The 16,121-nt window shown below is 38.6% G+C and overlaps 1 protein-coding gene across 3 annotated transcripts in view; it reads left to right on the top strand.

Moving 5' to 3' along the window:
* The window catches only part of errfi1a (ERBB receptor feedback inhibitor 1a), a 50,396-nt gene extending 35,018 nt beyond the window's left edge, over positions 1 to 15,378 (top strand). The window contains exons 1-5 of one of the 3 annotated variants that reach the window (XM_073876347.1): positions 7,499 to 7,681; positions 11,523 to 11,700; positions 11,913 to 11,983; positions 12,415 to 12,992; positions 13,065 to 15,378. In XM_073876347.1, coding sequence (XP_073732448.1) covers positions 11,573 to 11,700; positions 11,913 to 11,983; positions 12,415 to 12,992; positions 13,065 to 13,760 — 1,473 coding nt within the window. In that variant the 5' untranslated portion in view covers positions 7,499 to 7,681; positions 11,523 to 11,572 and the 3' untranslated portion in view covers positions 13,761 to 15,378. Of the gene's footprint in view, positions 1 to 7,498; positions 7,682 to 11,522; positions 11,701 to 11,912; positions 11,984 to 12,414 lie in introns of those variants that run through there. The other 2 variants (XM_055185028.2, XM_073876346.1) reach the window with 2 other exon arrangements.
* Positions 15,379 to 16,121: the final 743 nt, after the last annotated feature.

Raw genomic sequence — 16,121 nt, 5'->3', positions numbered from 1 at the left:
TGCCAAACTATGTATTATAAGTAAGGAATAATTGATGACGGGCCGTTGAATTATTAGAAAAATAATGCACACCCGAGGTGGTGATGCGGCCACCACGTGAAGCGGATACTAGGGTTACCACACCTCAAGACATCAATCACATGATAACTTTAAAGGGATTCGTCTAGTTTTTGTATTTAAGTAGGACTTGAGTAGGACTATTTCTTCCATGACTCATCCAACTGCTCTTTGCGTGTTCCAAAACAACATTTTAAAGCTGGCAATGGAGGCTTGAGCCGTTGATAGCATTCTAATGCAGTTATTAATGAAGTTATTAAAAAAGAGAGAGACCGAGACACAGTAAGAGAAAGAAGGAAAAAGAGAGAGTGAGCAAGAGAGAGAGGGCAAGCGAGAGAGAGAGAGAGAGAGATTGTGTGAACGAGGCTACCTCTGTGCGTCTCTAAACAACAGCGCTGTTATTGCCTCGGAAAATCGTCTGTCATTTTGTTTTTGTTAGTCCTTTATTACAGTTAACTATGCAAAGTGATATGGAATTGTAATGCGGTCAAGAGAGCTGCCTGGAACTACGTTCGCCCGCATTTCCCAGAAAATAATTGCACACCTCAGAACGTTCATCAGCCAATCAGATTCAAGCATTCAATGGACCCGTAGTATAATGCAAAATAATGCGGCTTCGCATTACCACCTTGGGTGTGCATTATTTTCGAATAATTCAATGGCCCATCGTCAATAATTCAAAAGACTGAAGTCAATTATTCTGCTTATACCATGGTTACATACAGACATTGGTAAGACAGACAAAGTTATATTAAAAAATTGACTTATCAACCAAACGCAACAACCAGACATTTTGATGCTTGGAAACCGTTTTAATAAACTTTCTGTGTTGCTAACAAGTTAGAACCACTGGGGAACAATGCCACTTCTGTTGCCAAAATGCGCGCGCAGGCTATTTGATCACGTGGGCTGTAAAAGGGTCTATAAAGCATTCAACAGCCTTGTGGTATAATACTTAATGTGATGGCTGAAGAAACAAACCCTGCATCTGAAATTGTTTACTTCCATACCATATATTAGGTGAAAAACAACATGCAAGGTGAGTAGTATGTCTAAATTCTCAGTATTGGAAAAACAGAATGTGAAAAGTAAAAAAGGAAAGGCGTTTTATATTCCAAAATATCGGAAAGTGGCGACATGACTATTCAATTGTAAATGAATAAAGACAACAGTTGCTCCCTGTGGGTAGCCTCTTATGGAACGGCTGAAATTCCACAAGGGGGCGTATTTGTTCCTCAGACGTTGCACAATAAACGTGACATCCGAATATATTCATTATAAATCGTGAATGAAAAGTGAGATTCGAACGAATGTCCGTTTGTGAACTAATTGTATACACTATTTATATCGTAATTCGGTCAGAAACGTCAAGATTGTAAGATTAACAAATCGTTTTGGATTAAAAGGCTTGGATATTCAATTTCCTTGGACTTTTGGGGATTTATGAACAATTTGTTTTGGACAATTTCTCTGAAGCGGATAAAGGGAAGATTTTGAAGGTAAGTAAATATCCTAAATCGGCGCCGCCCGGTTCAGGTAACTAACAACTAGATTACAGTTTTATTACTGCTAAAAATCATATTATGCTTTGTGTGTGCGCTTAATGGAATCCCGAAAATAAGCGTTACAACGATGTGCCGCATGACCGTATATTTTGAAGATTTAATGCTTCAAAGTTACAATGACGTAATGCAGCCTCACGTGCAAGGGAGGGGGTGTACCGTGTATGGCACAGTGTTCCTTATCAGGTTAAAATGCACTTGTTTAACATCATCCATGTCAGGTGATGCATTAATATGGCGCATGTAGTATGTCCGAATTTTATTTACACTACCCACGTTTATACTCTATAGACTAGGTATCTTAATCTAATTTAGTACGTACTGTCACACTATGTGGTTTTGGATACTGGTAAAGTCATATACACCTTGTTGAATAACATTAAGGTGAGTAAATTATGGGGTAATTTTTATTTATCAGTAAAGAAAATATGTGTGATGCTTGTCTGTGTCTAACCAACTGCCATGACGCTGGGGTGTTTGAAGATTTTCCAATGCTTTCATTGTGGTTGCTATGTGTGGTTAATCTGTGGTTTATAGGCCATTTCTATGTGGTTGCCCTCCTTCATGTGTATTTTAATTTCTAATTTAGTTGCTACTTGCCTTAGCAAACACTCCTGATGGCTAGAATTCACTGACCTGGCCATGCAAAACATTTAGCACACTAAAAACAAGCTTGCATGCTTTTATTGTCATTTCACATGAGGAGCTGCAGTCGTTGGCTTTTCTCCTTATCACCAGGCTGAACTTTGATCTTGTTGGGAATGTGCGATTAGTGAGATTACATCAACAGGTGCAGGTCCGTAACCCGGTAACCTTCGGGAATGATGATTCACATCTTTCCCTTGTTACTGGCATATCCTTTCCCCAATGAAAATACATCAGCATGTCTCAGAACAGGGAACATTTTGTGTGGATCTGTGCTTAAGAAATCAGCAGATCAGTAAATCTATAAATATGGGGATGGTTTGAATAATGTACATGTCAGATGTTTCTCCTAAAATTGCTTACACAAACGAATTAAACAAATGACGAAATTGTTAACATACAACATGCTCATTTATTTCTCATTTGTAACTTGTGATTTAAAGATCTCTTCTTGACCTCAAGAAGAGACACATAAAATTATTGGAGACTCTGGACGGTGTCCATTTCTTCTCCATTCATCTCAATGCTCTCTGCGAGAAACTATTGACATATTATGAGCTCTTATCAGTGATTTTTCACAGATTTTATTAAAGAGCAGACTTTTTTAATGTGATGTTATTCGTTTCCAGGTTAAGTGACCCTTTCTTATTTAAAGGTGCACATCTGACTGACTTTATAAGGCATTTCCTATGTATGCAATGACATCATACCAACAGTGTTGAATCTCTGTGTGTGTTCATGTGTGTGTGTGTGTGTTTGTGTGTGTAAGAGAGGCGGAGATTGGGAGGGATCTGCCAATAGAGGAAAGTTCATGGCCGTGTTTCTATCAACACAAAGCAATCTGAGCTCAGATCAGTTTAGTTTTGTCTGATTGCAAAGTTAGTTGCACAGAAAACAAAGTTAGATACAGAAACTCGACCCTTGTTGGAGTAACAATGCATGCTGCGAATACGTAATTTGTCATGCAAACACAAAAGCGGCTGAACTGATGTATAAACAAATGCAAAATGTGTTGGATTTTTGTCAATGCACACATTTACGCACAAACCACCCTACACACTTCTGGTCAGAACTCACAAATTTAGCAAGTGCACGCAGCTTATAAGTTCATGCATGCAGGTTTACCTTTCTTCCGGCAGCAGATCAGAGATCAACAGTTCGTGTGTTTTTGTGCTGGCCACAACTGGCCCACTGGAATGAGTGGAATGTTTTTGAAATCATTAAAGGGGATTGAAGCGTGTGGGCTCATCCACGGCCAGATATCAGGTGATAAGCCAGTCGGGTACGGGGGGCCACGGCCAAACGGAGATTCGCAACACTGTAACACAGGCACATTTTGTTCCCGTTGCATTCCTGCTCTGTTTGTATAGTTTTTTTTTTTTTGTGGGGCATTGTGCTTGACCTTATACAGAGCTTCACCCACAGTAAGTTACAATCGTATTGTGACACGGAGTGTGCTGCTGCATTTATGTAACATTTCGTATCTAAGTCTTTTATATAGCGGTTTGTTGGTTCATTCAAACGACACAATGCAGCTGGTTGGACAAAAGGTCCAACAATTGAACGATTGAGCGCAATGTTCTGCTTTTTGTTTGGGGAGCATAGCTGTACACAACACAATGTGCACACACTGGTTTATTGGTGATTCAAATAAAACAGTTTAAATATAGCTGAGTTTAAATTAAGACCAATACAATGATTTTCATGGCTACCGCCGTGCCAGACATGCTTGCTACAGTTTTAAGGGTAAATACATTTACATAATAATGTTAATCTAGCCAATAATTCACACTACACAAAACATTGTGGCACAAACATATCTTAGTGCATGATACTATGTGCTGTAGCATTATATATGTTTTTTGCATTTGTAGGCATGCATATTTATCACTCTTTGCATTTAAATGAAAATTAGGCTATACACTGCAAAAAATGCAATGTAAAAAATTTCTGTAGAAATTACAGTATTACTGGCAACTAGCTGCCAGTAACTTACTGTAGATTTTACATTTATGTTATTTACTGGCAACATTTTGCTCAAAGTAAAATGAACATGAAACATTTTTAGACTTTATCTTCTACAGTAAGTTACTGGCAACCAGCTGCAAAATTACAGCAAATTTTTTACAGTGTGATTTTCAAGAAAACAATTCTTAGTATTTTTGTCTTGTTTTCAGTAAAAATATATAATAATTTTTAAATTAAGATGTTTGATGAGCAAAACGACCCAAGAAAATAAGTCTAGTTTTTAGACCAAAAATATCAAATGTAAGTGATTTTGTGCATAAAACAAGCAAAAAATATGAAAAAAAAATTCTGAATTAAGTGTTTATGAAAAATGTTCAAGATTTTTTTGCTTACCACATTAGCAGATTTTTGCTTATTTATGCACAAAATCCCTTAAATTTGATATTTTTGGTCTAAAAACTAGACTTATTTTCTTGGGACGTTTTTCTCATCAAGAAAAAGCATCTTAATTTAAGAATTTGTAGATATTTTTTACTGAAAACAAGACAAAAATACTAAGAACTTTTTTCTTGAAAATCATTTTTGCAGTGTACATTGCAAAAAATGACATTCTTACTTAAAATGTTTGTATTATTTTTAGTACAAATATCTAAAGATTCTTAAATCAAGATGTATTTTCTTGATGAGCAAAATGAGAGGAAAATAAGTCTAGTTTTAAGACAAAAAATATCAAATTTAACTGAATTTGTGCCTAAAAGAAGCAAAATAAAGGCCAATGGGTTAAGAAAGTTTTTCTAGATTTTTCTTGAATTAAGTGTTTAATTCATTTTTTTTCTTACCCCATTGGCAGATTTTTAATTAATTAATTAATTTATTTATTTTGCTTGTTTTAGGCACAAATTCACTTAAATTTGATTTTTTTTGTCTAAAAACTAGATTTATTCTTTTTAGGTCGTTTTGCTTACCAAGAAAATGAATCTGGATCTAAGAAATTTTAAACTTAGTAAACATAAACTTAGTATTTAGCTTATAGTAACACAATACAGTTGTGTTTTTTTTTTTGCCATTTTCATTAGTTATGCATTAAGCATTGTTTTTCCCTTCTGTCCACAAACCAAACCTATTTTTTTACCATACTTCACAGTTTCTCACACTTAATGCAAACTTTCTGTTAAACACGTAGAGACCTAGGGATGGCATCTATTTATCTTAAAAGCACGTGGGCATCTGGATAAGACCAAATCAGATAGATTACAGTATATATGATATGTGACATTATCAACCCCACAGCCCATAATAAAGCAACATCACCCACATCCATCTAGCAGATAATATGGGCTCCATCGCGACAGGCTTGTAAATGTAATGTAATAATAAAACATCACAGTGTTTGCTGTGCATGCGTTCTTATCAGGTCTGGAGCCACCAGATGTCTGTGTGGATTCACTGGGGCCCTTATGCTGTACATTCAGTATGTAAAGGCTGTCTGTCTTTGTATTTCTCACTTATGTTCTTTAGCCTTGTATGGTCTTGTCTGTCTGTTCAAATCATGCTTCCCTTTTGGACCTTCATGCCAAGAACCTCTCTAGTTTTAGGTAACTAATCCTGGTTTTGGCCATTTGCTGAGTCTAAATGCACTTCCTTACTGTTACTGTACTGGAGCAGAATGTCTGCAGTTATATAGACGGTTTCATTGGACACATGCGCGTTGTCGCACCTAAACCGAAGTGAACTTCCATTCTGCATTTATTTATTTATAGGTTTGGCTAGTGGCTAAACTGTTGAAAATAAAATGTTTTGATTTGCTAAAGACAAAAGAAGACGACGAAAATGGTTCACAACTGTCCGGCAGCCAGGCAAGAATTCAAGGAACTGTAGTTAACATTGTATGCATTAATTTTACACAGTAACGCTAGCTCAGTGTAACAGTTGATATGCAGATATATGAACGAAAATAATTAATTTGTTCCACTTGTTATCAGAAATAAAAGTACTGTAAAAGGACTTGTTATTGATATGTGGAAGTCTACCAGAAGATGCGTTTAGTCCACAAAAGCCGATTGTTTATGTTCACTGTCAAAATAATCTGTAGATATTACATTATTACTGGCAGCAATTTGCCAGTAACTTACTGTAAATTTATATTTATGTTCTTACTGGTAACAGGTTCACTGTAAAAAAATCCATAGAAATTACAGCTGGTTGCCGGTAACTTACTGTAGATTTAAATTTATGTTATTTACTGGCAAGAGTTTGTTCAAAGATAAATAAATTTTAAATATTAACAATTCTTTATCTTTGCAGAATAAAACTATACAGTAACAGCCTCATGCAAAGCATTCTGGGTACCAGAAATCATCATTAACCTTTCTCTGTTTTTTGCTTCAGATTTTGTTTACCAGAATACTTTGCTTGATGCTGTTATTTTAGTTGTATTCTGTAAAGACAAAGACTTAAAGTTTAATGTTTATTTAACTTTGAAAAAAAATTTTGCCAGCAAATAACATCAATTTAAATCTATGGTAAATTACCGGCAACCAGCTGCGAGTAACACTGTAATTTCTACTGATTTTTTTACAGTGTTGTTCGAAGTTAAATGAACATTAAACATGAACAAGTCTTTATCTTTACAGAATAAAACAAAAAAATAATAGCATCATGCAATGCATTTTGGGAACCAAAATCTGAAGGAAAAAAACAGATATGTTCCTTCAAGGTTGATGAGGATTTCTGGTTCCTAGAATGCTTTGCACGAGGTTATTATTATATAGTTTTATTCTATAAAGACAAATACTTGTTGATGTTAATATTTCATTTCACTTTGAACAAACTGTTGCCAGTAAATAACATAAATCTACAGTAAGTTACTGGCAAACAGCTGCATAACTACAGCAATGTTTTTATTCCTGCTAAACAGTCTATACGAAGCAGAATTCTATGTATTGTATTTTACTGTTTACAATAAGTTAAAGTGTGGATAAAAATCGATCTTACTGCCAAAACCCTGCAGGTTATTTAATTCTCAATGCACAGGATTATTGTTACTTTTAATGCTAATATGTATAACTTTCCTATTGTTTAATAGCCTTTGTCTGCTTTTCAACTCAAAACAGAAGTTTATTTCTATTCAACCACGATCATATAAAAATATAAATAAGAGATTGCAGATACAGGACAGCAGAAAAGGGCACACTGTCACTTTAACTCCGATGTGAAGGGGCGGGGCTTGCGCAATGCTCAGAGCGCTTTTAAAGCGCAGCCCAGACAGAGGACTCGTTTGTTAACGAACCTCCTCAAGCGCAGAAATGAATGTCCTCGCTCAAACATAGAGCAAAAAGAGAGTTAAACCGAAGCTTTTAAACGGGACGGATCGGAACATTACAGCAGAATGAACTTTTAAACCCGGACGCGAGAGTGTGCAGCACTTCACTTGTAACCAGGAGAGTAAGGTGAGTTTTAATGTATTCTTCACAATATGTGTGTGCGCGCGAGTGTGTGTGTGTGTGCGCGCGCGAGTGTGTGTATGAGAGATGAGACAGTGACGTGTGTAACGATGTTATCACATTCTGTGACAGGACATCCGATAAGGAGTGTGTGCGCGCGAGCGCGTATGTGTGTGTGTCAGTTCAATTAGGAGGGAAACGCAGACTCCTTTAAAAGAAATGTAACAATGTAGCAGTGTCATTCTGTACAACTGTAACATTGTAACAAACTATAATAGTGCAACGTCGGCGCGTTTAAAGAGACATCTGCGCTCTTTTGCGTTTTGTTATTTTACGCGTTAATTATCTGAAACATAATCAAGTCTGCTTTCAACATGAGTTTTACATTTCAAGCCCACATAATGTTCATGATTATAATCACGCATGGCAGTGTCATAATATGTGACGTTGACATGTATATTGCTTCATCTCGAGAACATCGGGGTTTATTTCATAGAAGATCAAAACCTAGTAGGTGTATTTCGTCAGGTGTGATATTAGTGACTCATCCCGCCAGGTTGCGGAAGCGGACAGGTAGATCGGGTCTGGTTGCTGGGAAACCGCGGCAGAGGTGACACGAGCGGGGTGTGAACGCGCGCCTGTCTCTCCTTCATACCTTCTAACAATGTCATATCAGTGCTTGTCAGTACATTGTCAAGAAGCAGATGTTTCGTAATTTAAGGGCCTGTACAATGGCTTTACAGTTTTTTTAAGAAATGTACCTCCCCTCTTTGGACTGAGGAGTGATATGATGCGATGTGTCCAAGAGTCACTGCTGCTGAAAGCCACATCAGAATCGTTCAGTATTATAAGTATTTCTTATGGGTAGTCTCTGTCAAGAAAATATCTAGGTCACATTTATCCCCAATTCCATAATATAAAGATATAAAGCTTTGCATGAAGATATTTTTGGATCCTTAAGTGTTGTTTCCTTTGCTGACAACTAAGCAGAATTTACCTTAAATGTTCTTTAAAATACTTTAATGCAAACATCTTTTTCTCAATAACATTAAACATAATATAATATTTAAATTTCAGTTAAAATGTGATTTTTGAAGGGAAAATATGCTTAATTTTCATGAAAATTATATTATTAAATTGGGTATTATTTATCTGCGTGTCTGAATTTTGTTTAGTTTACAATGCATGTTGGGATTGAAATGTTATCTAGATGTTCTTCAAACCCTTCTTATGCTTGTAAAAAAAAATATTTTAAACTTGTTTATACCAGATTGAACACATTTGGGATGTTTTGTATGCATCTTTGCAACACATTAACATTGTTATCAAAATGCATTGAGAAATGTCTTCGTTGGACACTAGGAAGTCTGTCCATCTTGCACCTGTTGTGAGAGGAAGCTCTTATCCCGTGAGGTTCTGTATGACAGATCAGGTTGCATTGTGTGCTCATAGTGACTGTTTCCAAGGTCCAAAGCCTTCAGGATGCATGACTGCTTGCATTTAACCAGATCAGGGTAGGACGGTCAGTAGAAACGCACGTCCACCCGGACACATCACGTAACTGTTATAAAATTGCATTGCGGTAGGCAATTGATTAATTGATTAACTCTGATTAGTCATTATGTAAAATATATTCTACTGATCATCTGTGCAATGTATGATACGGTTAATGCATACCACACTCAATCCTGCAGAAATGTTTTGCAGCATGTACACAATTTATAGCCCTGCAAAACTGTCTATAAAAATCCTAATTGCTGTCATAGGGTACGTGCGTTGTTTGTATCACTAGCGGTCGTAATGTTGCAACATGATAGCGCGTGAGTGTGATATGTGTTTGTAAGCAAACACCAGGTTGAACCTTGCCTCCAGCTCCATCGCTCTTTAAGTTCTCAGGGGTGTAAATCTGGTTTTACAAACGTCTACTCTCTAGTGTTGCACCAAATGCTTAAGCAATTTCCTTTAATCATAATGTTTCAAACTTGTGTTCTTGAGGCTGGAAATTCAAGATTTATTTGCTTATAAGCTATCATTTAATATTCGATTACTTCCTCTGGTCAGATAGTGTTTACAAAAACTATAAAGGCTTTAAGTGAATATTCTCATCTAAGCTTGTATACTGTACATCCTGCACTTAAGAATTGCTTTCTTCCAGATGAAATAACAAGAAGCTTGCATCATTTTCGCTTGTGTCCTCAGGCTTTGGGGTATACGTGTAGTTTAGTGGTGTCAAACTGAGCGCTTGTCATACCACTGCTGGAAAGCAGAGCGTTCCTCAATCTTATTTTTGCAAGAGCACCACCGGAGTCTCGTGCACATGTGCGCAGTACCTGACTGCATTGCAAATAAAGAGGAAGGAGGTGTAGTTAGTAGATATGATATGGTTATAACCCACAGCACACAGGTTGATAAACACCCAGAGAAAATGTCTCAATACAACACCGAAAACTATTACTGCATGAGGAATGCACCGATTAAAAAATTACCAATAGATATCAATGTCATTTCAAATAATCATGTTGTGCAAACTTGAAAAATGTAGCCTGTACAAATTGCAATTCTGTTGTCCTTGTCACCCAATTCAAAATAAGCATGGCCATTTTGATTTCCAGGATATAATCTGGCCTGATCATTTTTAAACAATCGGTCGATGTCTGATAGTGGAAAAAATAGCTTTTATCTGCTGATGCCTATTATGGGCTGATATATCGGTGCATCTTTACTTTTAATATAAAGTAGGGGGTTGTCGATGAACCGGTGGGTATGATAAACCGGAGGACATTTGTCAACCGGACTGTCCTTTATATCAAGGTTACGTGGTGACAGGGGTGCATGGCCTTGATAGAGATGATAGTCCAAAATCCTTACCGGATGATACATGTCTTCCGGTTTATCATACCCACCGGTTTATCGCCCACCCCTAATGTGTATATTCAGTGAGCTTAAGTGTTGTTTCTTTGTTTTTTGTCTTCTTTTTTATACGTATATACTTTTTTTGTGTGTGTGTGAGAATTATGAACATTTAATGGCATTAAAGATTTTACTAAAATAAAAACCTTTTAAAAGAAAAAGGAAACTCTACTATAACATTGTTATCATGATAAAAAATGAATCCTATCGTGATATAAGATTTTGGTCATATTACCCACCCCTATATCCGAGGACGCTGTTTTATCGCTCAGGAGACGTAATGGAGTTGTGTTTTAACTTATTTTTTTATGAAGAGTCAAAAACGGACGCACATGGGTGAATTGTTAATATACAGTTTGAGTTAATTTTATAAAATGAATGTGTGTAGCTGACTTTAAAGGTGCAATGTGTAATTTTTAGAAGGATCTCTTGACAGAAATGCTAAATAATATACAAAACTACATTATCAGGGGTGTACAAAGACCCTTCATAAAGAACCGTTATGTGTTTATTACCTTAGAACGAGAACTTTTTATCTACATACAAAGAGGGTCCCCTTACATGGAAGTCGCCATTTTGTGCCGCCGTTTTTCTACTGAAGCCCTTAACGGACAATTTTTTTTACTAAGTTGTCTCCGACGATGACATGTTTGTCCGGTGGCGGCTACCGTAGCTTCTCTATGTGTTTCAAAAGCAAGGGGTGAGCAGTGGACTACGCCGTTGGTTGCAATTCGCAAACTCACCACTAGATGCCGCTAAAACTTACACACTGCACCTTTAAATATCTGAGATATCTTTTAAAACATGCATGTGAAGGGTATTTTTAAGCAGACTTGGCCCAAAGTGTTTTTTGATGACTTCTCGATGATTTTTCTTTCCTACTTTAAAGCTCATCTCCAGAGATTCACACTCTTGTCTTCTCATTGCTGTGTTTTAGGTAAAGGCCAGCAGCTGCCAGTTTGGCGGGAGGAGAATTTCCTGGCCTGAATGCGAATCGACTGCAGCTGTAGCATGTCCACTGCAGGCTTGACTGCCCAGGAGATCTGTTTACCCGCACAAAGCCTTTTCCTGCGGGCCAGCCATTGGCATAGCATGGCCGGGAAATACCTACACAAGTGAGTGCAGCACCGTAACACGAATGTGTTTTACACCTGTTCCCAAAGCTGAAATGGTTTTGTTTGATAAGACCCTGAAGATCCACAGCATTATTAAATGGATAAACAGGAACTAGTTTGAACTGGTTACTAGTTTTGTCCTATGTAAATGATGGATGCATGAAGCAGTCTGACTGAAAACACTCATTGGCTTTTCTGTTTTGAATCTTCAGCTTGTACTTCACCCTCGACTCATCTAAGGATTATAACCTTCAGTCCCAGCAACAAGTCCCATCTTTCTCAGGTGAGAATAGCGGTTGTTTTTTTATTTACCTTTGTTTAAACCTGTCAGATGTACTTGTATAGGAAAATATGTATGCAAATTTTATTAATACTATAAGATGAATAAACCTAAAGCTTAAGCGTGTAAAACTAGCATCAACAAACAGTTACATTGTAGTAAAATATAAATTGTTATGGTGAGTAAGGGCAGTGGTTGTACAAACTAGATCGACTCTTAACTCGCAATACTCAAGCTGAAAAAACACAAGAAGGTGAGGCCACCACAATGTTTACACTTTTCAGGAAGTCTACCTAGGATTTCCTTATTTGCAAACTGGAGTAGAAAACATAGTAATAATACGTAAAATGTTATTACTGATGACAGTGAGGTTATTTGCTTAATTAATCAAAAACATGTTCATTTCACTAAAAGTGTCCTGTTTCTGTTCTCAGAACGAGCTCGTCTTAAATCCCCAAACAGCCCTGTAGTTCAACCCGTGCTCCCAAAGAAGTCCAGACCGACCCAGCTCACCTTGTCTACGTCTAGCCCTGTTGAGGATGACCAAGTGGTTCCCTGCTTTCAACGTCTTACGGTGTCCGACCGCAACAGCCCTCCTCAAACGCCTAGCCGAGTCGCCAAACCTCTTCCCCCCATTCCTGGCTCGGCTGAACTTTCACCAGATCACGCTACGGACAGTGAGGTTGAGTTCTTCAACGGAGATGACAATAGCTGCCTTGTTTCCGAAACTTGCTCCAAACACTCTCCGTTTCGCTACGGAATGCTCAGTAGACGGAGTTTAAGGGATTGTGGACAGATTAACTATGCCTACTACGAAGGTCCAATACCTCAGCAGAAGCAGCAGCTGCAGGTGCATCCAAAGCCGCAGGTGCACCCGCAAGTGCATACGCAGGTGCACCCGCAAGTGCATACGCAGGTGCACCCGCAAGTGCATACGCAGGTGCACCCACAAGTGCATACGCAGGTGCACCCGCAAGTGCATACGCAGGTGCACCCACAAGTGCATACGCAGGTGCACCCACAAGTGCATTCTCAGGTGCACCCACAAGTGCATTCTCAGGTGCACCCACAAGTGCATCCGCAGGTGCACCCACAAGTACATACGCAAGTGCATCCGCAGAAGCTGAGACAGGAGCGAGAAACGCAACAAAGGGAACATCATAACCCTCAACAGCAAAACTGTCTCCGACAGCAGGAACGTACGCAAAAGAAGCTGCGGCGCTCGAATTCTGGCCCCCCTGGCTGTTTAAACAAACACCACCCCCTCCGTCTTGCCACTCACCATCGCCACACGCAAGTCCTGGATAAACCGGAGGTTCCTCCCCGAGTCCCAATTCCCCCACGACCGGTTAAAGACTACCGCCGCTGGTCAGCCGAAGTCCCGTCGGGGGCCCACAGCGACGAGGACAGACCTCCTAAAGTCCCTCCTAGAGAACCTCTATCTGGGGGTAATTCCCGTACTCCCAGCCCAAAGAGCCTTCCGGTGTACCTCAACGGGATCATGCCCCCCACCCAAAGCTTTGCACCGAACCCTCAATACGTCAGTCTGCAGCGACAGAACAGCGAAGGCTCGCCGTGCATTTTACCCGTGATAGAGAACGGACGGATAGCCAGTACGACGCATTACTTCCTTTTGCCGCAACGGCCCGCGTACCTGGACAAACACGAGAAGTATTTAACGGACATCTCTGCGGGTCGAGGCGCCGACGTCTCGGATTCGAGTTCGGACTGGGACTGTCAAAGCAAAAGGAAAACGACGCACCAGATAGACTTGGTATGAAATTACAAACGCTTGACGTACGAGGGAACCATTCCTCGAAGACTTTTCGCTGCTTTATCGCAGGCATTATAGCTCCGTACACGAGAGCGAGTTACATACAGTTACTGGGATTTCTTTTTTTGCTCTCGAAATGGAAAAAGTTCTGACAATTCGAGGCTCTCGGAACGAGCTCGGAATTTATTTTTTTATATATATATTTCATTTTTACGTGAAATGTAAGTGTTGAAATAACGTGGTGCAGTTGTTGGGTATTAGCTGGTCTGGTACCTTCATAGTTTCAGTGTTTTTGAGTGTTGTAAATGACATTTTATGTCTCAGAGCACATTTGTCTCATCGTAGGGACTTAGGGTCAGTAATGATTTTGTACATTTTGTGTTGTCTACCTTATATGAAGTATAAAACGGCATCTTTTGAGGCCTAAATGAAGGGTATTCCACCTGCATGCATATTGCATGAAATTTGACACATGCACACTGTTTAGCTGTTCTTCTGCCCGTGCCAGCTTTTGTGTTTGTGTTTGTTTGTTTGTCGCTTTTGCTTTGTGGCCCGTCTGTACATCTTGTAGTTAGTTGTGAGCGTGTGTTACATAGGAACAGCCTAAGTATTGCTTTTCTGTTCCTGTGATACAGGAGAGCTGAATGTGTTACATTGCCCAATTTTTGGCATTGCTTTTTAAGCTTCTGTAAGCTGCTTAAGACGGCATTTGAAAGTTTTTCTTTCTGAACGAGTGGAGTATTTCCAGTCCAGTTCTTTGTTGCACAAAAGGCGACTTTTAAAACCTGTGAATGTGTTTCTGTCTTCGTTTTTTTACTGCTGTCTCCACGTGAAGCTGTGAGCCATTGTCTGGAATAGGATTTTTTTTCAAGTACTACCTCCCCTCTAGTTGTTTTTGCAACGATTTAACAAATATAATAATAACCATATGTAACCGTACAAGGAAATGCTTTTCTATTGGAAACGGTCTGTTTATAACACTTCCTCAACCAACGCGAATCTTTGACCGATTTTAAGCGCAGCGTGGAGTAAAGTCCACGCGTCGGCCGAGCTCACCCGCCGCGCGCGCTGATCTCCTTGTTACTGTACGTGCATTCCTGTTAGACGTGATTACAGTGGGTGTGGGCACCAGAGACTTTGGCTGCTGGCAGCTGGTGAATGAGATGTTTTATTAGTCTGTATTGTTTCCAGAACCATCGTGATAAGTTAATGTAGCAAGTGCCATGCAATTATGATGACAGAGGGAATAAAAACATGCTGTTTTGAAGATTCGAGGTCAAGTTTAACTCTCCACCTCACGAAGGGATTGAAATTCAACTGATGCCCTGTTTTATTTTACTTTTATATTACCAGTTTGTGTATCAGGAAATGTTTACATTGTGTTTTTTTATTTAATCTATCACTATGTCTTAACTGGAATAAATGAAGGCAAGTCCAAGAAGTAATCGACATCTCTGCTGTGGTATACGTATATCTAAATCTATAAAGCGAAGTGCACTGAGAAAACAGTATGTTGTGATGTGTAAAAGTATTTAACATTGTCCTCTTACCCAAAACTGATAATGCTTAGTTGTATTGTATCCTCTAAAGTAATAAAAAATAAATCGACTTATTTATGAATCAACTTGGTCCTTATCTGATGTTCTGTCGTATTGTATGTCCTATCTCTCCGGGACACAAAGATATAGCTGTTTTGCCTGTTTTATCACATCCACGCCCCTGTGCTCTGCCTCATTACTTTTGGCCTTGCTCCAGACAGGAGGAAGGTGAACTGTAGTTTAGCGCCTTCAAACAGATCTCGGATCAGTTCCGCAGTTGCCATTATATAAGTGATGGATTGGTTCGCAGGTGAGGGATGCTTTTCTCAGAACAGGGTTAGGGACACCTCTATCAGACACTTCTGAGAGTTACGCGCAGGTATTTTCTGCCTTGCCGACTGGAGAAAATGCTGTTTCTCTGGTCTCTTTATTACAAGACTCGCTTAGATTAAAACTGAAATATGAAGCTCTGCATATCCTGAAAACACGTTATTAACCATTAAATAATAGAAACTATAGTGACGTGCATAAATTGTATGTTTTTAAATATTTTGTGGTCAACCTGTTTTCAATTTGGCTAAATTGTTATTTTATTTCAAGAAATAAGTCAATGAGGGACAAATGTGACCCTGCCTGTGAAAACCCAGCTTAAGTCAGTGTTTGTGACTTGGCATTTTCTACATAAAATCATCCTAGATATAAAATATATACATTTATATAGAAAATGTAACATTGATATATTCAATAATGACTGAGGAAGATCATGTCAATCAAAGATTGAAATCAAACATTATTAGATTATGAGACTGGATTTCACAGAATGGGTCAC

The sequence above is a fragment of the Misgurnus anguillicaudatus genome, chromosome 14, assembly GCF_027580225.2.
Source record: "Misgurnus anguillicaudatus chromosome 14, ASM2758022v2, whole genome shotgun sequence".
In the NCBI taxonomy this organism is placed as follows: domain Eukaryota; kingdom Metazoa; phylum Chordata; class Actinopteri; order Cypriniformes; family Cobitidae; genus Misgurnus; species Misgurnus anguillicaudatus.
Note: the sequence above shows the minus strand (reverse complement) of the source record. Positions and strands in the feature narration are given on the sequence as shown.